At 39.5% G+C, this 22,171-nt stretch overlaps 3 protein-coding genes across 4 annotated transcripts; all 3 read right to left on the bottom strand.

Moving 5' to 3' along the window:
- Positions 1-2,066: 2,066 nt before the first annotated feature.
- On the bottom strand, positions 2,067-6,593 carry LOC123969783 (caspase-6-like). 2 transcript variants are annotated; one of them, XM_046047449.1, is made up of 9 exons: positions 6,055-6,591; positions 5,759-5,800; positions 4,753-4,795; positions 4,489-4,638; positions 4,248-4,324; positions 3,982-4,157; positions 3,745-3,895; positions 2,462-2,498; positions 2,068-2,380 (listed from the first exon to the last, which is right to left on the bottom strand). In XM_046047449.1, exons 1-9 carry the CDS (start codon positions 6,083-6,085, stop codon positions 2,263-2,265), a joined length of 825 nt encoding a protein of 274 aa, XP_045903405.1. In that variant the 5' UTR covers positions 6,086-6,591; the 3' UTR covers positions 2,068-2,262. The 2 variants fall into 2 exon arrangements, with proteins under 2 accessions (XP_045903404.1, XP_045903405.1); XM_046047448.1 differs by having other exon boundaries at positions 2,067-2,498; positions 6,055-6,593.
- A 5,271-nt stretch (positions 6,594-11,864) lies between these two features.
- LOC123969955 (caspase-6-like) lies at positions 11,865-13,733 on the bottom strand. Its single transcript, XM_046047744.1, has 6 exons — positions 13,704-13,733; positions 13,440-13,589; positions 13,196-13,272; positions 12,826-13,001; positions 12,516-12,672; positions 11,865-12,299 (listed from the first exon to the last, which is right to left on the bottom strand). The coding sequence occupies exons 2-6, from the start codon at positions 13,553-13,555 to the stop codon at positions 12,064-12,066; spliced, it is 762 nt and encodes a 253-aa protein (XP_045903700.1). The 5' UTR covers positions 13,556-13,589; positions 13,704-13,733; the 3' UTR covers positions 11,865-12,063.
- Positions 13,734-16,856: 3,123 nt separating this feature from the next.
- pla2g12a (phospholipase A2, group XIIA) lies at positions 16,857-22,171 on the bottom strand. The gene is made up of 4 exons (XM_046048432.1): positions 21,773-22,171; positions 21,327-21,403; positions 19,436-19,601; positions 16,857-18,152 (listed from the first exon to the last, which is right to left on the bottom strand). The coding sequence occupies exons 1-4, from the start codon at positions 21,990-21,992 to the stop codon at positions 18,034-18,036; spliced, it is 582 nt and encodes a 193-aa protein (XP_045904388.1). The 5' UTR covers positions 21,993-22,171; the 3' UTR covers positions 16,857-18,033.

The raw sequence follows: 22,171 nt of genomic DNA, 5'->3' as shown, positions 1-22,171 counted from the left end.
ATAGCGGCACGGCATGTTTTGCAAATTGCATGTGTCTCGTCTCTCTTGAAAATCCGAAGTGTCTCTAAACATTTGATTTGACTTCCTCTTCCATGTTAATCTAATGTGACACGCCTCTGCCTCCATAGCAGCTGACAGGCCACTGGCAGCAGTGGAGATGAGAGAAACACTTTAGGAGGAATCATTCCAAATGTAATGTAACCAATCTGATACCAAATGATTGGTCACATGTGTAAATAATAAGGGCATATAGGGTGTATGGAAGCCCTTTGCCACCACTATGATGAAAAAAAAAAAAGATCCTGTAAGCAGTGACGGGATCAAAAAACAGCCCAACACACCAGCCCTTTCTTCAAACCCAACAACAACCCCACCTAAATGTTGACATAAAAAGCATAAAACCATACAGACAGACTAGAATGCATAAATTCGCAACACAGAACAAACACCTAAACGACATGTACTATTGCTACGGACAGTGACATATGCAGAGCTATAGGTGCTACGACCTGATATGCTCCACTAAAGGCCCATTCAGCACAAATACAAAGGCTCAATGTGAAAGCATAAAATACTACAGCAGCTAAATGATAAATAAAACCATCATTTTTGCAATCATTTAGGCCTAGTTAACAAGCTACGAAGGAGTTTGCTTTTCTCCGCAATCTTGTCAATTACATCATCAGAATCTGGGTTCATTAGGTCCCTTTTTTCCGTGGCCATCAGCATGAGGGCTTTCAGATTTTCCTGTGACATTCTGCTCCTCCGGCGATGCTTGATAAACTTCAATATGGAGAAACTTCTTTCACATGCCATTTGTGTGAAAGAGAGGGTAAACAAAAATGTTTAGGCCAAGCCTATTTTGTGACAGGCGAGTGAACCAGTTCATCTGTTGCAGGAGCAAATAGCTGCACAGATCAGTTTCATCTTTGAAAAATGTCTTAAACAACAAACTGTACTTGTATAAAATGTTGGGATAATTTTATATTATTATTATTTATAACAAAACATATTTTAAGGCTTCATATGATTTGTGCATATAAATCTTAATTTATAAAATAAGTATTAACTAAAGCTGTCAGATAAGTAACAAGTACATTATTGCTGTCTAAGATATAGTGGAGAAGTAGATGCATGTAAAGAAAATACTCAAGTAAAGAACAAGTACCTCAAATTTGTATTTAACAGAACTTGAGTAAATGTACTTAATTACTGTCCACCACTGTCGAGGAAATATGTCGTCCAACCAGGAAACCACAGTAAACCGGTGCAAAATGTTTTAAAATTTACCTGTATTTGTGGTATGTTCAAGCACAGTAAAGGATGTTTGTTTCGTGAACACACTTTAGAAACTTTAAAACCGCTGTAAGTGATTTCCCCTATAATAATCTGAGCAGGAACGCTATTCCCTTGTGGGATCAAATAATAAAGCTTGGTTACCCCAGACTTGGCTTTAACGTTATAATCCTTGTACAATCATGTTCTTGATCTTGGAATTTACTAACGCCTCTACAGTATTTTAGTGTTAATGATATCACTCTTCGCCTAGCTTTTTCTGTGCTGACCTCACTTCACACGTAATATTCTACAAACTGGTCGATGCCTCTCAAAGAGAAACAGGTGGGGGAGGAAGGGGATCTCCATGCCCAGTAGGCCTTAGCTGGACCATAGCAAGTTACAGGCACACTTTCCATGTTTCAATATAGCAAAGATTATATGAATATAATGACTACATATAACAAATATATGCTGTCTAATAAAAGATAATATACTGATTAGTATAACATGCAAAATATGATGAATAACAACCCAATGTAAAAGTAACATTCTGCAACACATTATGCAAATTAATACTCAATCCTTATCTTCATTTCTATTACAATCTATGATTATCACTACATGCATATATGCAAATAAAGCTCAAGTTCTGAGACTGTTAATTTAGTTAGTTTATTGTGCTGAGTTACTACAAAACAAAGAACAGCACAAATGTCAACTCCTTTTTTGATGGAGCAAGTTTGAAGACAAACAGCATGTTTATGTGTTGCCTGGATAATCTGTTATTTGAGATATTCATTATCATTATATATATCATTGGTGCTAATAAGGAGATACAGAGAGATAATTAAGTATTAAACTCTGATGTGAACAGAATCATTAGCAAGGTACAATAAATTGTAAAGAGTTTGTTTGGGTTGTAGACAGGCAACTTATGTTACAGTCAAGAAAACCAGCTCATTTCATGACTCAGGTCTGAAACTGTTACTTTATTGGTCGGAAGTAGAGCTTCTTGGTGAGCATTGAAGCAAAGCAAGGTACTTGCTTCTTCCCAATGGCATTCCGGTCCCTGCAGTTCCCAACACTCCTCATCGACACTTTCCTGTTGACCAGTGTGAGTAATTCTGTGAATTCAAGGGAGTCCCCATACATTTTAAGCAGCTCGCACAGATCCTGGACATACCAGGAGCCGTTGACGGTCTCCCGGTGGGAATAGTAACCTTAACAAACAACAAAGGGGACAGGGCACGATAGTTATTGACTGAACGGCAAAAACGACATATTGTTTTTAAATTTGCTTCCCTCGGTAATTCAATAATAGACGAAAATCTACTCACACTCCACACAGAAACAATCTCTTTACAGTTAAAATTACTTCTTCCATGTTAGTTCTGGTTTCATTCAGGAATTTTCAGACCTCTTATCAGTCATTACAATATGACCGAGTTCTTATTCCCTCTGATTTTAATATCCATGTTTGTTGCCCTTTTTCCTCCTTGTTTACGTCTGATTTTCTCAAACTTTTACTTTAATCTTACCCAACATGTTAAACATTTAGACCTTTACAAAGGACACACACTTGACCTTGTACTCTCCTATGGTTTCTGTGCGGAAGAAGTGAATGTGGTGGATTTCGCTGTCTCTGATCATAAGGCATTGCTCCTCTCTCATGACCCCAAACCCCCCACACTGATTCACTACAGCGCACTACATTAATTCTCTGTTCCTCGTTTCTGTCAAGCTTTTACTTCATCAAACACATTTTTAGTATAAATGAATACCGGGTCCTCAATGTAGAGGAGTCTGTCAGCATTGCTAATGGCTCTTACATGAATATTTTAGATTCTGCAGCTCCAGTCAGATATAAAAAGTCTTAAAAAAGAAGCACAGTGTCTCACCTGCTTCTCTTAGAGATCAGATGTTCACTTATAAGTGTTCAATCAAAGAAGCAAGAAACTCGTGTTTTTCTAAACTCTTTAAAACCATAAAATCTATGATTGGTTCCCTGCTTTGCCAGCCAGCTGAATCCTCCCCAGAGAGAAGTGATAAATTTCTTAATTACTTTTATAACAAAATAGTGGCTATTTGGCAGCACATTAACACAGAATTCAGAGAGACTGATGTTGACTCTCACCCACCTTCAACATTAACCCACTTCGGTGAAACCTTTCTGTCAGTTCAACATCATCCACCTGCCCTTCTGAACTCTGAATCACTAAACTGCCATTTTTATTGAAGATTTTAGAAAAAAACTGCCTCCACTCAATTGATTTATTTTATGAACAACAATCACATTTCTGCTGTCTGGGCCCCTCAGCTGTGGACCTTCCTGCCTGAGTATCTGAGACAGAGACACTCAGTGACCTCTTTTGAATCTGTTCTTAAAACTCACTTTTATCATGGCTTTTTCATGATATTTGTTGTACTTATTTTATCTTGTTTAATGTTTTATTTCTGCCGGCTCACCTTCAGCCACAGAGTAGCACATGATGAAATCGGCCCCAGCAGGGAGGGTGTGTACGGCGCTAGCGTCAACCACCACCTCATTTGTCTTCAACTCACTGTCCACGGCATCACAGGCAGTCACTGGATCATCATGTTTGTCTCCGCGGCACGCCTAGTGATGGACACAAAAACAGCTAATTCTGCACGTTCCCATATTCTGATGGGTTTGATTGAGCTTTGGCGTTTGTTTGTATCTACCTGTAATATGAAGATCTTTGGCTTTCCCACAAGGCTCCTACACTTGTTTCCTTTGAACAGGGATGTGATATCCTGAATGCTGATCTTGTCATCGTAGGCGTAGACGTGATCATTCTCGCCGTGGCTCAGGAAGACGAGCAAAAAGCAGTCTGAGTCTGAATGGTCCGCCTCTGCGGCTGATGGGACATCAGGTATTTGTTAAACTTGCTACTGAACAAGTAAAAGTGGCCTGTACTACAGCCAGAAGTGATCCTACATGTGCTTACCTTCACTGATTTTATCTAAGACTTCCACCTGTTTGTAGTTATCATAAGCCTTCACTTCGAAGTTAAGCTCATTCAGTCTAAAAGAGACGTGATAATAAGTTTAGTATGCAATGAAATACACAGGAAATTCTTCAATAAGATGTTACTACAGGTACAGACAATTTGCTGAACAAGCACAGACAAGTTCTTAAGCATGCGAAATACTGGGTTCCCACTCCAGCAGCTGGCTAGGACGTGATACCTTTTCTCCAAGTTGTAGCGGTCAGCATTGGTTCCATCTCTTTCAGGTAACCCCAGGCGCCAGAAGAAGTGCTCCTGGTTAAAGATGAGTGCAAGGCCTCGTCGTTTGTTGTTCATCTTGTACTCCTCTGCAGGATCCAAAGATAAAGAGCTGTATAACGAAAAAGAGCACAGGAAGAAAGACAATATTATGTGCCGTGCTGGACTAGAGAGAAGTGAGAATTTTCAGCTGATGCAACAACACAAACAAGAAGAAACAGTTTACCTTCTGATGAAGGCATCGATCTGTGTTAGATTCTCCGTGCATGCTATAAAATACAACACGAATAACCAACGCAACAATTACTACAATACAAACAATAATGCACTGAAAATCTGGTACAGCTTTTTCAATATCAAATATGCAGTAAATCCTATTTTAATGAAGGTCATAATGATCAGTTTGATTTTAAACAGTTTAATAGAGGTGTACATTCAACTTAATAATCATTTTGGATACTATGTTATTTATTGCTATTGCTAAAGCAAAAGTACAGCCAACTCAAATCTGGTGAGATTAATCATCAACTAAAACTACCTTGATTATATTGTTTAGAGATATAATTGTCTCTAATTATTTGTAATTGAGAAACTGATCAGCATGGAACTTTAAAGGCACTTTAAAGTTGGGACAGCCTAGAAGCTAAATTGTTTTGTCTTGTTCAACTACTTTATCGTGTGTATTAGGTATAGATAAAATCGAATGCATTTAAATAAGACAGTGCTGCAATTTAAAAAACTCCTTTCACTGAGGTTACAATGTTCTGTTTTTGTTTTGTTTTTTCTTTTTTACAGAGGTGCTGAGGTGTTAAATCCTTTCATGAAGGTTAACGTGTGATGAATGTAGGCTACAGTAATTAATGATGTACCGTATATTGAATCAAGACAAAACAATTTAGTTGGCTAGCTGTCACATCTTTGACCATTAATACCTCTGAGTTATCACTCCACCCAAAAAAGCACCTTCATAGATACATAATGATCAGTTTCTAAGTGACAACGGATGACAGGCAATATGGGCAAATTATGTCATACAGTAATTATCAAGGAAGTTTGAGTTAATAATTAATCTCACCTTATTTGAGTTGGCTGTACTTTGACTAATAAAAGCAAATTTCCATATAACTTTACCCTGTTTGTTTCACTTTTGATTTGGTAAAAGCAAATATTTTCTCCTCTCCTATTTGAACATGTTATAATAGTACTTTGTATACTTAGCGTTAAGCACTCACCAGCCCTGTCTGTTGTTGTTCTGCTGTCTTTAGCAACACTTCCTGGGAAGGTGAGACAAAGAGAAGTTAAGTCCTGACATTGAGAATGGTTTAATGACAATAAAAACCTGCCTAAGCTAAATTGGTGACTAACGCAAGAGAAAGAAGACTTACAGTAAAGGCTTGACAGCACTTATAAGAACATAGTAAACAAAAATAAACAGCTTTCCTGATGAAACTGAATTTACATTGGAAATTTAAAGTCATTGCATTTATTTTTCCAACGTTTAAATTGACACAGGTAAAAAAGTTGTTACCTCCACAGCTGTCTTCTGCTGTAGTCCACATGTTCGTAGGTTGTCTTCACTCAAACTGACACCACTGACAAATGAATTTGCTTTGTCAATCCAACACAGGTAAGTATTTAGCTCCTCCCCCTCAAACACGTGGCTGAGTATGACAACTTTCCATGTTGGGTAGTCTTTCCCTGACAGGGTCAGCAGTTCTGCTGATCACAGCCTGAGACAAGCTCCCTAATTCCCCTTCCTCCCTGAATTTCTCCCACACCTGGGTTTGTGTTTTTTTTTACCTGTCCCGCCCAGCAGCCTGGTGTACAGTATGAGAAGCTAAATACCATGTTGTGCCAGATAGATTTTGCTTTAAAAAGAGAGTTTTTAATATACTCCTTTGTCTTCTTGATTATTTTCTGTATTTAATTATGTATTAATTTGTCAGTGGGCTGGACAGGGGGGCAGAAATGGGGATGGAGGGCACTAACATCACACAAACAGACACCACAGAGAAAGGACAGCCCCTGCAAGAGAATGGGGATAAGGACAACAGGTAACAACAGAGGAAAACACAAATTGCAGAAAGCGAAGACACCTGCAAAAGAACAGGGAGGGGGCTCTGGGAGGAAAGAAAAAAAAAGGGAGTGGGGGTCAACAGGAGACAACCAGTCGAACTATAGCAATAAACAGCAGACAAAAGAATAATGCAACTACCTGTTGACAACCATGGACATCCTAAATTTGTTTGTGTGTGTGTGTGTGTGTCTATGTGTCTGTGTGTGTATGTGTGTTGGTGTATGCATGTGTGTCTGTCTGTGGGTGTATATAAGCCTGTTATGGGATGTAGTTGTTAGTGAGAGTGGGCCGCCGCCACAGCGCCTCACCAGCCCTGACCGCAGGCAGACAAGAACCCCAGCAGCCAGGGCACCCTGCAACCTTCCCAGAGTGCAAAGGACTCGAGACCACATACCCCAGGGACAGACTCGCCCCGCCCAAAAGGAGAACAGCAGAGAGCCTCCAGGGGCAGAAAATGGGGCCAATGAGACCCCCCTCACCCTCAACCCCTCTGCCCACCCGTGTAAATGTATTGAATTGTGTTGGATGCATGTAATGGTTTGTGTTGTATGGTGGAGTGGAGATACGGTGTGTGGTAACTAAATCCTACTTTAATGAAGGTCATAATGATCACTTTGATTTTAAACAGTTAGAGGTGTAGATTCAACTCAATAATAATTTTGGATGCTATGTTATTTATTGCTAGTAATGCAAAAGTACAGCTCAAATCTGGTGAGATTAATCATCAACTCAAACTACCTTGATTATCTATTGTTTAGAGACATAATTGTCTCTGTGATTATTTGTCATTGAGAAACTGATCAGCATAGAATTTTAAATGGTGCTTTAAAGTAGGGACAACCCAGCAAGCTAAATTATTTTGTCCTGTTCTAATACACATTTATCGGTGTATTAGGTATAGATAAAATCGAATGCAGTTAAATAAGACAGTGCTGCCATTAAAAAAACTCCTTTCACTGAGGTTACAACAGAGGTGTGGACTCGAGTCACAAAAATGATGACTTTATCAAAGAAGACTTGCGACCATACAGTCCATGCTTGCGACTAGACTTTGAATTTAACACCAATGACTCGCGACTTCACTTGGACTTGAGCGTTTTGACTTGAGCTGACTTGACACTCCCCACGCCCAAATATAAATTATGATATTAACTTGCGCAGCGCGTCAACATAGCTGTGTTCAATTAGACTGGAGCGTGTGGCTCCCTCCAGCAAGAGGGAACAATTACCGACTGTCCGAAGCGCGGCAGGCCGCTCCGCGATCTCCTGTCCCAGGCCCTGTACGCCCCAGTGATCCACTCCCTCTCCGGTGCCTACAATGGGTTGTGTATAGGCCTACTACCGGCGCGCTGTGGACCGTTCCTGATCGGACCCTATGGCTGGATGAATTTTACGCATAATTCATGCACAACAGCTGGGGGCCTTTCTAAACTTTCTAAATTCGGAGAAAAGAAAAGAAAGGTCAGGTCAAAACAGTGTAGAGAGATTGCCAAAACTGTTGCATGAAGCTGCTTCCACCAATTATAAAAACAAATTAATTAAGATAAAACGATAATAGCGCCGGGTGCTGTTTCACAACGACACTCGTTTTGTTTTATAAATCCAGCGCACCTCTTTCTTTTACAGCTGGGGCGCTCGTCCCTGTCTAAAAGGTGTGTTCAGTGTTGCTTTACCTGATCGGTGCTTGTAAAATATCCACGGTGTCTGCGTCTTCTAACGTCATAGCGATTTCTACACAAACATACACACAGAGACCCCTCAGTGACCCATCCGTCACCCAAAGCTGTCAACTTGGGGGAAACTGTGCTGCTGTCGTTCTCTTGCACCATAGATGCTGCTTAAAGTTAACAATGTTGGATTATTGTTTCTTTTTTCATGGGCTATATGAGATTTTGGAGTAATGCATATATAATAGTTTTTAAAAAGAAAGTATTACATTTTAGAAGTTCAATAGTTTGTTTCCTAAGGCAATGAGTAATCCTGTTAAATAATTGTGATCTCAATATTGACCAAAATAATTAGCAGCCCTACATGAACATTTACTTTAAGTCATGAAATTTGTGGTGTGAAACTGCACCTCTGCCTTCTTTCTGTACAAGCTAATGCTTCATTCAATAAATTTTTTTTATTTTGAACTTATAAAAACTTTTGAAATGGTTTGTTGATTGTTGAAGAGCACATTATGACTTGTTTAGGACTTGAAACTCAAAGTTTAAGACTTGGACTTGACTTGGACTTGTTGGTCCTTGACTTGAGACTTGACTCGGACTCGGACCAGTCATGATCGGTCTGGACTTGGGACTCGACTTGGGACTTGAGTGCTAAGACTTGAGACTTGACTCGGACTTGTAAAACGATGACTTGGTCCCACTTCTGGGTTACAATGTTCTGTTTTTGTTGAAGCTGTTTTACAGAGGTGCTGAGGTGTTAAATCCTTTCATGTAGGTTATAAATGTGATGAATGTGCAGTAATTAATGATGTACCGTATATTGAATCAAGACAAACCAATTTAATTGGCTAGCTGTCACATCTTTAGCCATTAATACCTCTGAGTTATCACTCCACCCAAAAAAAGCACCATAGATCCATACTGATCAGTCTTTAAGTGACAATGGCAAGTGACAGTGACAGTGACACACAGTAATTATCAAGGAGTTGAGTTAATAATTAATCTCACCTTATTTGAGTTGGCTGTACTTTGCCTTATAAAAGCAAAATCCATATTCCAACTTTACCCTGTTTGTTTCACTTTCAGTTTGAGTTTAATGGGTCTGTCCAGTATTCTCCCCCTTCATCTGATTCAACTCCCCACCAGCTTAAGGTCTATTAAGACTTATGACCACAGATCTGATGATATGACATGCCTGAAAGCAGTATGCAAAGCCAGGGGTCAGCACACTGAGATCCCCGTCTCTGCCTTGTTGCCCAGCTGGCAATACATCTGACCACAATGCCTAAGTGGGCCCACGGGGTGGCAGCTCCATATAGCTTTTTTGGACTGTTCCCGACTGGGCCCCATGGATTTAGACTTGGCCACAAGATGCTCACTGTTACCTTCCATTCCAGGTCTGGCTCCACGAGCAAGGCCACAGTTTTCCTGTTGCAGGTGACATGCAGCACCTCCTTCTTGGCCAATTCATGGGGTCTGTGAATTGCTCTTAGCCTGGCCCGTCCCCTGGGGCAGCAACGACTCATAAAACATTAAAGTACAGGTATATAATAAATACTAAAAAATCTAAATGAGTTTAGGTTTGTACAGCCGAGGAATAGGAGAGCTAAACATGTAATCCAGACCTTATTTCAGTGGCCTTTTCTTACAAAATCAACTTCAAATAAATTTGAGAAAAGCTATGTTTCATTTTGGTTGAGAAATCAATGAGATGCCAGTCACAGACCCTCAGTGGTCACTAGACTCCAATCTGAAATCCTCTTAGTTAAGGATACTGCTTATAAGAAACATAGAATATTGTTTCTACAAAACACACAGAACTATCATTGCATCACTTAAATTCACCTCCCTATGCATCCGTATGGAAGCTCATTTTTAAGTTTACAACTCCTGTAGGGCAATTCTGATTTACATTGTTTATGCATATTATCCGGATTAATGTGAGACAGATCATAGTTTTTCGGTCTGTATCTCTCATTTTATGCAATTTTAGTGAGCCAAGCTGTAGGAAGGTAGCTAGAGTGTTCTCTTCAACCAAACACAGTGCTTCGCCCACTGCCTGGTTTGAAGCCCAGCTCCATTGTATTTTGACAATGTCCTTACAATGTTGATAACCCACATAGTTCGCAAAATATTTTTTGACAAAGAGCTTAATTTTGTGCTTAATGTTGCAAAAGTTGTCTACTTGCTAAAACGGGGTAGTGACGTATGACTAGTAATTCCACAAGTCATATGTCCTCCATTAAATATTGAACTAGTCAGTAGTGTTGTAGTACTCGAGACCGGTCTTAAGACCGATGGTCTTGGTCTTGTCTCGGTCTCAACTGCATTTGTACTCGGTCTTGTCTCTGTCTCGGACATTGAGGACTCGGGATTTTATTTCAAGACCAGTCAAGACCATAACTTTGGGAATATCAATAAATTGCTTTTGCATTGTCTGATTTGTTAACATCCTAACTTTGATTGGAAGTAAAACAAATTGCTTCATATGCAACCAATAACCCTAAATAATGACTGTCACCCCTCCCTGCGATGCTTACGTTGATTTCAGCTCTTAGTGTTTGTATGTAGGTGTTTTAATGGGAATGTGGATCTTTCAGATCAATTTGAGAAGTACCTATGATCTCGTTCCACATTTTATTGCGTGCCATGCAATGCAGGGAACTGGTCTTGGTCTTGACTCGGTCTCGCCCTCCTTCGGTCTTGGTCTCGACTGCTCTCAGCCCCTAAAATGCTTGGTCTTGTCTCGATCTCGATAAACTCCGGTCTTGGCCTTGACTTGGTCTCCGTTTGGGTGATCTTGACTACAACACTAATAGTCAGTCACATCACTGGTCTCATGCTCTGAAGCAGCTGTGCCAAGGTAAACATTTCAGTGCAACATGAATTAGACTAAATTAACTGAACTGAATTGTGGAGAATCTAACGATGTGTAGCATGTTCATATTGACATATTGATCATAAGTTTAAACATTAATATTTGTATTAATGATCTAAGCAGCTTAGAAGCAGCTAAAGTGGGCAACCCGGCAGCATTTTATGGTTTTATACATCCAAAGAACTTCTATAAAAACCAGACCAGGCGTTTAATGGAGACCTGTGTTTATTTGTCAGAATGTGTTCGCAAACCAGGCCAGTAAACGGGGTAGATGTCTATTTGGGACTCAGTTATTAATTGAAGTTTTATGGTAATTTTGACTGAGGTTTGTTTGAGAAACAGTTTGATGTTGTTAAATAGGGGTGATGGTTGAAGGTTGCTATTGGATGTGTTTTTTCATCACTTTTTAAGTAGAGTTTTAAGCATTCTTAGATGCACCTGTCCTGCATTAGATTATACTGATAATTATATTATTGGATGAACTGGCTCAGTTTGGTTGCTTTGTTCACTTTCTTACGGTCCAACATTAGCTAAATCGTTAACCACAGATACAGACACTTAAGAGTCACAATCTACCTCACTAACATGTTTTGCACACACACAAATGTAGAAAGAACAAGAAAACTGCACATGTGCACCTTTAATTATTTTTACTTAAAGCTACTTAAAACAGTAAAAGTTAAAGATAGAATTTCTGAAACTCCGGTGCCAATTATATTTTTGAGAAAACTACAAACACTAGGACAGCTGAAATAAACAAATAATAACCCTGAGGACCTAGGACTGACATTTCTAAACAATTCCAGGGTAAAGGTGAAATAAGGACATCATGTGAATACACTTTTTGCCAAAAAAAGAATGCACATTTAATAAAACACAATCACTCTTTGGGGAACAAATGACCAAGGTCTGTTACTTTGTTGGACAGAAGTAGAGCTTCTTAGTGAGCATTGAAGCAAAGCAAGGTACTTGCTTCTTCCCAATGGCATTACGGTCCCTACTGTTCCCAACACTCCTCATCGACACTTTCCTGTTGACCAGCGTGAGTAATTCTGTGAATTCAAGAGAGTCCCCATGCTTTTTAAGCAGCTCGCACAGATCCTGGACATACCAGGAGCCGTTGATGGGGTCCCGGTGAGAAAAGTAACCTTAACAAACAAAAGAGGGGACAGTGCAGGATAGTTATTGACTGAACAGCAAAAATAAAAGGACATTTACAGTGACTTCTATTTCTAAAATAATTCACTCTAGTTTCGGATTACTGTTGCACTGTATCAATGAATAAAAGTATATAATATATACTAATAATAATAAAAGTATGAATCTAACCATCATGCTGGAACAAGAGCACATTAAGAGTTCACCTTCAGCCACAGAGTAGCACATGATGAAATCAGCCCCAGCAGGGAGGGTGTGTACAGCGCTGGCGTCCACCACCACCTCATTCTCCTCAGTCACCAACCCACCGCCCCCGGCTTCACAGGCAGTCACTGGGTCATCATGCTTGTCTCCACGGCATGCCTAGTGACGGACACAGCCACATTCACTTTTACTTAATTTTAAGAGCCATGAATTTCCAAGTAAAACATTAAAAAACAGGTAATACTGCACATTCCCATATTCTACCTATCATAGTATTATTTTGATTGAGCTTTGGCTTTTGTTTGTATCTACCTGTAATATGAAGATCTTTGGCTTTCCCACAAGGCTCCTACACTTGTTTCCTTTGAACAGGGATGTGATATCCTGAATGCTGATCTTGTCATCGTAGGCGTAGACGTGATCATCCTCGCCGTGGCTCAGGAAGACGAGCAAAAAGCAGTCTGAGTCTGAATGGTCCGCCTCTGCGGCTGATGGGACATCAGGTATTTGTTAAACTTGCTACTGAACAAGTAAAAGTGGCCTGTACTACAGCCTTTCACATGTTGGATCTGTTGTTTAGGACAACAAGGAAACAGCTAATTACAGTAACAATGTTGTAGTGCTACCTCCTGAATATATATTTAGTCATGTAAGTGTTATAAGTTATCCTGCACATGCTTACCTTGCCTAATTTTATCGAAGACTTTCTCCTGTTTGTAGTCATTGTAAGTCTTCACTTCAAAATTTAGCTTATTCAATCTAAAAGAGAGGTGATAAAAAGTTCTGCATGTCATGAAATACACAGGATATTCTTAGAAAATCTTACCACAATGTTACAGTCACTGTACAAGTACCGACAAGTTCTTAATCACTAAGTTATCCCAAATACAGTTTTCCCTCACCAGCAGCTGGCTGGGAAGTGATACCTTTTCTCCAAGTTATCCCGGTCAGCATTGGTTCCACGTCTGTCCTTCAACTGTGTGCGCCAGGAGAAGCTCTCCTGATTAAAGATAAGTGCGAGGCCTCGTCGTTTGTTGTCCATCTTGTACTCCTCTGCAGGATCCAAAGGTAAAGAACTGTATAATGAAAAAGAGCACAGGAACAAAGACAATATTATGTGGAGTGCTGGACCAGAGAGAAGTGAGATTTTTCAGCTTTTACAACAACACAAACAAGAAGGAACAGTTTACCTGGCATAATTGTCTGTCAGGTTCTCCGTGCATGCTACAAAAAAAATACACTCAAAAGTCAGTCTTTGCTGTTTTTTTATATCAAAAATAGTCTGAACATGTGATTGAAGTTGCCAAAATGCAAAGGGTGGTTAAGCTTTTCAAGATTTTCCTTCTTTGTTAAGCAGTACAACTACAGGTGCATAAAATGCTCCACTGCTGCTCAAGCAGCCACTGTTCCACAAGCATAGAGTCCTCATGGTCTTCAGTAGCTGGGTGACAGGTGGAGAAAGATGGCAATGGCTGCTAAAAGAACAGATGCCAAAAGTGGTACCTCCATACTCCACCAGATACAACAACAACTCAGGGTGTTTGATGACTAGGTATCTGACCTTTAAAAAACATTTGGTTTCTGGTTAAGTAGGTACACTTAGCTAAAACTAATTTAATTCAATTCACAACAAAAGTTATCTCATTGCACTTTTCATATAGAGCAGGTCTAGATCCTACTGTTTGTGATTTTATCTACAGAGACCCAAGACCCAACAATTCCCACCATGAGCAAGCACTTGGTGACACAGGCGAGAAAAAACTTCCTTTTAAGAGACAGAAACCTTGAGCAGAACCCTGGCTCAGGGTGGGCGGCCATCTGCCTCGACCAGTTGGGGGTGAGGGAGAGAGAGAGAGGGCTGGTGGGGTAGGGGGGGAGCAGCCAACACGATATCCACACAGAAATACAAACAGTAAAGATAGGAGTGGTACAGACCAGTAGGGCTCTAGAGCTGTTTGTGCAAATAGGAACAAACAACAGTCATAGTTCCTCTCAGCATCTCGTAGTTACACAAAGGTGACCCTCTCATTCTCCGGGAGAACACAGTTTCTACAAACATGTCTATGATGACAACTGACACACAGAACTATCAACAAAAGCTTGTTTATTATTTTTATGACAGTTTAACACAACGAGAGAGAGCTGGTGGGGTAGGGGGGAGCAGCCAACACAATATCCACACAGAAATACAAACAGTAAAGGTAGGAGTGGTACAGACCGAAAAGGAACAATGTTACAGATAATTATAGTAGGCTTACTAATAATAATAATACTAATAAGACTTGTAATAATAATTGTAACAAAAGGTGTTGAGCAGGAACATGGTAGCAGCAGGTGACTCATAACCACAGATCCAGACTCCACAGCTCCAGAGCCATAAACACATGCAGAAATCGAGAGAGGAGAGGGATGAGAAAGCACAAGACAATAGGAAAGGAAAATAGTTGGGTTAGTAATGTGCATTAATGGGATAAGGTTGCATACAGATGAGGAGAGAGGAGCTCAGTGCATCATGAGAAGTCCCCGGCAGTCTAGGCCTTATGCAATACAATTATCACAGTCCAGAAATAATCCTACTTTAACGAAGATGTTCAGCTTCCTTCAGTTTCATAGAGGTTTAGATTAAACTTGTCATTTTGGACACTTTATAATTCTTTTGCCAAAGAAGCCAAATTACAGTCAGCAGTCATCAACTCAAACTGCAGTGATTATTTCTGTCAATCATGTGGACAGGGTATAATTTCCCAATCAAGGAAGTTGATCCACTGGTAACAAGGCCCTGTTTGTTTCACTTTTGATTTGATAAGAACAAACACTTCTCCTCTCAAATTTGAAACTTTTATAGAAGTACACAAGCTTTAAAAATAGTATGTAACTTAGTGTACAGCAGCTACCAGTCAGGTCTGTTGCTGTTCTGCTGTTTTTAGCACCTCTTCCTGGGAAAGGTAAGACAAAGAGACAAAGTCCTGACATTAAGAGTGGTTTAATGATAATAAAAACCTGCCTCACATGTTAGCTTATGATAACTTGGTGACTAACGCAAGAGAAAGAAGACTTACAGTAAAGGCTTGACAGCACTTGTGTAAGAACATAAACGAAAGTAAACAGCGTCACAGGTGATACAGACTTTAACTTTGGACATTTAAAGTCATTGCATTTATTTTTCTAATGTTTAAAATGCCAAACACAGTATTCTACAACTTCTCCCTACTTTTCATTAAAAACACATAGTCAATGTTACGTTTTTACCTCCGCAGCTGTCTGTAGTCGACATGTTCGCAGGTTGTCTTCACACCACTGACAAATGAATTTGCTTTGCCAGCCAGCTTTGCAATAAAACAGGATTTACCGGAAGGCTACTCAATGTCTGTGACTGTTTTATTAAACTTGGCCTATTTATTGTAATTATTTGTATTTGATTGATGGTACTATGTAGGACTATTACTTTAATTGTAAAAGGTATTTAAATTAAAATGACTGATTAATCAACTGAACAGGGAGCAGGCTAAGCAATGTAGTCCAGACGTTCTCTGCCAAGCAATGTTGAGACGCCGCAGTGGAGGCAGTGAGCTGAAGGTAATGTTTTTAACCAGTTGACTACAGCTCATGTAAAAAGCAGAAAAAGTAGAAAAGCAACAAGGCCTACCTATTTTCACCTTCTTTGTCCACATTTTTTGTATGACTTAACCACGGCACACTCGTTAAGTGAATTGTTACAATTGTCTGTATTTACCCTGTTTGCCTTAGTTTGCCATGTATTTTATAATTTGTCATATTCATGAAATCTTAGCACAGCAAACTATAGGAAAACCCCTTAATGTGTTTATGATTCAACTTCATTCTTAAAGATCAGCCTCAAATTTTTTTTTCTCAGAAAGGAGGCCTACAACAGACTGATCCATTTCATTTTAAAATGTAAAAACATTTCTCCTGGGGGAGAATGTCCCCGGACACCCCAGAGGGTCCGAAGTCCACCCTCCACAATCTCACAAAAACCTGTGGGAAACACTGGTCACCCCCGCCATCTGATCCAACACACCACCAAGCAATGATCAGGATAGCTCTGCTGCTCTCTTCACCCAAGTGTCCAAGACTTACGGCCACCGATTCGATGATATGACCACAAAGCCGATCATCCATTGTTAACCTATAGCCTCCACTTGACCATGGTGTTTCTTATGGCCAATTCCATGTAGTGCTCTAGAGCTGTTTGTGCAAATAGGAACAAACAACAGTCATAGTTCCTCTCAGCATCTCGTAGTTACACAAAGGTGACCCTCTCATTCTCCGGGGAGAACACAGTTTCTACAAACATGTCTATGATGACAACTGACACACAGAACTATCAATAAAAGCTTGTTTATTATTTTTATGACAGTTTAACACAAGTTTCTTTCCCCACGGTGTTAGCTTACTACAGTTGGATCACTTGAGTTCACCAGTACATTCATTTGATTTCTTACAAATATTTCACACATTTTATAAAGAGAAGACCACAAATCTTTTAGATGCTTTAGAAACAGACATTGTTGACTTTGTTATTTATCACGCGAGTGATGGGGGGGGGTCGTCCATCCATCGTCAACCGCTTATCCTGCGTACAGGGTCGCTGGAGCCAATCGGGCCATCAGGCGAAAGACAGGTCACCAATCCATCACAGGGCCACACATAGACAATTTAGGGTCACCAATCAACCTAGGCCGCACGTCTTTGGGCGGTGGGACGAAGCCGGAACACCCGGAGAGAACCCACACAGACATGGGGAGAAGAGGCCTGGGCAACCGGGGTTTGAACCCACAACCTTGTTGCTGTGTGGCGACAGTGGTGCCCATTATATCATAATCATTTCTTTAAAGTTTCCTGGAAAGACCTTATGTAAATTTGGTGCTGTTTACAGGGAAAAGTCCTCGAAAGAAGAACTCCATTTACACACAAGCAAATAGCTACTCATCATTCATTTATTATTAGAAACATTATGATTTGGTTGCCTGTGGACAAATCTCACATTTTTGGCTAAACCTAACAAAATAAAAGCAACTCCTGGTTTAGCTAGTTTAGCATTTCATTTGATTTAATCAATTTAAGAGTACAAAATGAACACTCTCTTTTACCTATAATCAGTGCCAAATTCCTTTTTTTTCATGAAACGTCTTAAGACATTATTAGGAATTTACAAACCTATAAAATAAAGTAATGGGTGCTACCCAAGCATCCAAAAACAAGGGAAACCCTGAAAACCGTTTCTAGTCCATCACAGGACAAACACATTACATAGTATTAACAAAATATAAATAATTAACTGCATAGAAAATATATTAATTGTCCACTCTAAAAACTATTTTCACTATTTTTTCTAATAATTTCAAAACTCCAATAAAGGGAGGCAACGGACACAAGTCAGTGCAGGGCAAAGAGGCTCTGTCCCTGAGAAAATCTACAAGTCTACAAGAAAAGTTTATTGCTGGCATCCTTCTGTCAGTGTTGTGCTTTTTGAATCAGTCCGTTCCACAATCTTGATCGTCACAGTTCCCTCTTCACTTCATACTGACACACACAAGAATCTCTCTGGCTGTCCAAGTATGGTTTACATCCCAAGTGCATAACAGCGTCAAACAGCAGAGTCACTGCTGACTCACAAGCTGCCAAGGAGAGAAAAAACAAGAGGACGAACGTGAGCAAATACACAACAGGGGAAAGGTGAGTTGGTTTGAAAACGGGTACCTGCTATCACGTTACTGGAAGTGAATCAAAAATGTTTTTGTGTGAATCTAAATACAGCTTAGTGAGCGATACCGATTTTTCATTGTAGATTAAAATCTCATTTAGGGTTTACTTTTGTTTTAAGAATGAAATTATAAAACACCTCACAGCAATATTCACAGGCAGAGCATCATAGAGAACCAGGTGGCAAGACAGGTTTGATTAAAGTCTAAATCTCGATTCTCAAATATAGAACATGGAACATTTTCAAAACCTTAAACAAGATTAGAACAATACATATATTCTTAATTCACCTATTACAGTGAATTAAGAGTTAACAGTGTGGTAATGAGTCAGTCTTGATGAACAACTGTTAGTTTTTGAATCCGACAACAATATTCAGATTCACAGTGTTTAAAAATTTACTTTATCTTGCCCTCTGCTGGACATATTGTGTTTTACACTTATTTACTTACATGCACAAGCATGCTCTATAACTTTCCTTATTTATCCTTTAAGTACAGCAGAGATTAATATGTTCATTTTATTAGATGTTAATGTAAACTGTTTTACAAGCATAGCTTCTTGCCTACATTTTGTGGTAAAAATGTTCAGTGCATCACTTTTTAAGAAGAGTGCATTGTCAGGCGCACACAAAACATGAGATTACATTGTACGCTATTGTGGAACACTAACTGTAAATATACAGTATTGAAATACACAGTAGTACTTCGGAAACTGGTCCTGCTGAGTGACTGCTAACCCTGACTCAGTATAAACATCTCAAGGGAGGGCCACGGTATACAGAGTACAAGTAAAAGGCCTTCTTCACAGCAGACATCTTGACTTGTCATGATAAGAAAAGTGTTATTATTCAAATGTCATGAAAGTGATCCAGCATTCCACAGAAACAGGGCCCTGAAACTGGAGCAGCCAAATGTAATTCAGCCACCATTGTCTTCTTATTTACACCTGTGCTTCCTCACCTACTGTGATGTGTAAATCTCTTCATTTCCATTATGGGTCACCACTAGGAATGAAGTGCTGTATATACCCACACAGTAATAAAACATCACACAGTATTAACAAAATATAAATAATTAACTACATAGAAAATATATTATGATTTTTCTAGTGATTATTGATTGATATTAAACAGATTTTTGTATTTTTTAGTATTTTGAATACTAAATGAATCTCCATCTCATCCTCAGCCTCTCACCTTGGACACTCTGGGCCAATCCCAGAGTCCTTTGCACATTCCTGCAGATGGTCTCAAGACAATCCTGGAACTGCTCATCGCAGTCGTGTTTCTCACGGCCGCAGGTATCATAGCAGCGGTCATGTTGGTTACAACACTTGGTCATGGACGGGATGCCTATGTCAAACTGCAAAAAAAACAAAAAAAAACAGGTTTGTCACTCTTTATAATGGATTTTCAACTGACATTCAAATTATACTGCCTGCAGGAGACGTGGATTATATTAAATATTATGATAAAATGACGTGATAATGGTCCAGCGAAATATAACAATGAGTCACAAAAAGAGAGCCCTTCATGTTCTACTTTATATCACATGATCAAATGTGTGGAAAAAATCTGTATCTAGCTAATTTGGGTCTAGCATTTAGTATTTTTTACTGAAGCCCGATTGCAATAACAATGTATTGGCTTATCAGTTTTTTTTATGTTAATGCATAAGATAACTAAACATTTTTAAAAATGATCCCTTAAATTTGGTTATTAAAGAGGTGTGTTCATCTCATAGTTGAAAATAAACTTAAAACACTCGTGGGTGGGCAATGGTATGGTAAATGATCTATTAAATCCAGATGCTTCCTTGCACTCACTGAATGGTATGTTGTATGAAAATGATGTAAATAAAATGCTACAGCCTTTACAGCCTGACCGCTTAGGTCATCCTCACAACAACTAGTACCCCACTCACCTCTTACAACCAAAGGAGCCTTTTCTGTTGCTGCCCCAGACTTAGGAATAGTCTCTTGTCCGACATTAAGCCCCCACCATTGAGAATTTCAAATCTAATTTAAAGACCTTCCTTTTTTCTCCAGCTTTTACCTCATTCTGACTCAATGGTTTTTGTCAGGCTCACTTTTGAATTATTTCGTTTCATTAAACGTACTCTCACAGTGTTTTAATCTGACGTGGGTCATATTGATTTCCTTTTAGTTTTTCTTGAATTTGATTTTAACCGAGTAGTCCTTATTCTGTTTAATAACGTGTACATTTGTACACATACACTAGTGTTTGTGTATACTGTGTACCTGGACACACAATTGTATATACTCTTTATTCCTTTTATTCGTGTATACTTGTATTTGTGTATATTGGATTTGGAAAGCACTTTGGGTCAACTCCTGTTGTTTTTAAATGTGCTATATAAATAAAGTGACTTGAATTGACTTTGCAGTTACCACATCTCAAACCAGTTTCACACCTATGGATGATTTTGGACCAACATGTAAGACAAAGTTAGGAAGCAATGTTAAAGTCAAGCCTTATGTTGAAAAGAATGATTCCCAGTCTCTTCCTCACAGTGAGAAATACAGCTTATTCATTTTACACTCGTATCCGATCAGTACTCGGCATCAGCCGATACCCAAAGTATCATTGAATTGGTGCATCCTTACTATAGATGAGGTAATATCTTGTAGAGGAACTGTGTTCATCACTCCAACAGAGTTCCATGAAGTTGGCTAGGAGCACAGAAGCTGTTCTGGAGGCTCGTGGTGGCCTGGCTCCATAGTAAAACACTTAATGTTGATTTTTATTTTATTTCAACACCCATCTGTATATCTGGCATGACTGTACTACACTAATACCAACCTGGACCAATATAACAGCGAGGCTCTATTTTATTTTGTTGTAATATGGACTAAACTTGTGTTTTAAATGTGTTTACACATACAGTACATTCACAACGTAAAAAATCTTCACATCTTACTTTAAAAGACAAAATATTAGGAAACATTCAGTGCACAAGGATACTGCAGTTTGCATTGTTCTCTACGTCAGGAATCACATGGTAAACCAATTTTGCTTGTCTCAGACATGTAAAAAACCTCCACCCTCTCAAACTATGTTAGATTACCTGAAATCCAAACAGCGGGGAGCCACATCCGTTGGGTGGTGGTTGCTTGTACCCGGGACGAGGCACCGGCTTGTAACCTGTGAGAGAGGAGCAAAGATGTTTCTTGTTCTGGCACAGTCAGTTATCTTACTGTCAGAGATAACCAGACAGATCACAGAAGACTTAATGGTTTACGGTGTTCACTCAAGGGGCGTAATGTTTATCTTCTGGCTCCCAAGTTTAGCAAAAGCTCTACTTTTATTTTGACTTGACACAGCAAGGAAAAGCACAGGTATGAATACTATCCTTGGTGTTTAGGTGTGCTACCTTAACATAGCATGGCATGATGGTACAAGGGGTCCTGACACACTCACTAAATAAAACACAAACACTATTAGTGTTATTAGTTACACATGTGGCTCACTGTGAGAAAGGACCTGAAAGAAGAAATAAAGAAGCTAGCTTACCATCACTGCACCTATAATGACAAAGTCCGTCATCGCCACCAAACAAATCCAGTGCTGCATTCAGGTACGTGTCAATCTTGTGTATTCCGTTACGGATAGTTTTCAAAGTCATCCTCCAGTCTGGAGTCTCTGGCTCATGTTTGCAGGCAGAGACACATGGGAGACATCCCCAAGAATACAAACCCAACAGGAAAACACAGATGTAGCTGTGGTAGTGCATAGTCCACTTAACGTCGAAGCCAGAAAACAGCGTTTACCGGCACAGTGGTTTGATTTAGGCGGATTTAGTCCTCAAAATGTTGTCGTGATGGCATCTCAAGTTTCACTTCTGGTTGTTTTCATTTCACTACCTGGACACATAGGAGGCAAGAGCCTACCTGCCGCAGCTGTGGCTATAGC

Source organism: Micropterus dolomieu, linkage group LG04, assembly GCF_021292245.1.
Source record: "Micropterus dolomieu isolate WLL.071019.BEF.003 ecotype Adirondacks linkage group LG04, ASM2129224v1, whole genome shotgun sequence".
NCBI lineage: Eukaryota > Metazoa > Chordata > Actinopteri > Centrarchiformes > Centrarchidae > Micropterus > Micropterus dolomieu.
The sequence above is the reverse complement of the archived record's forward strand: the minus strand, read 5'-3'. Positions and strand labels throughout refer to the sequence as shown.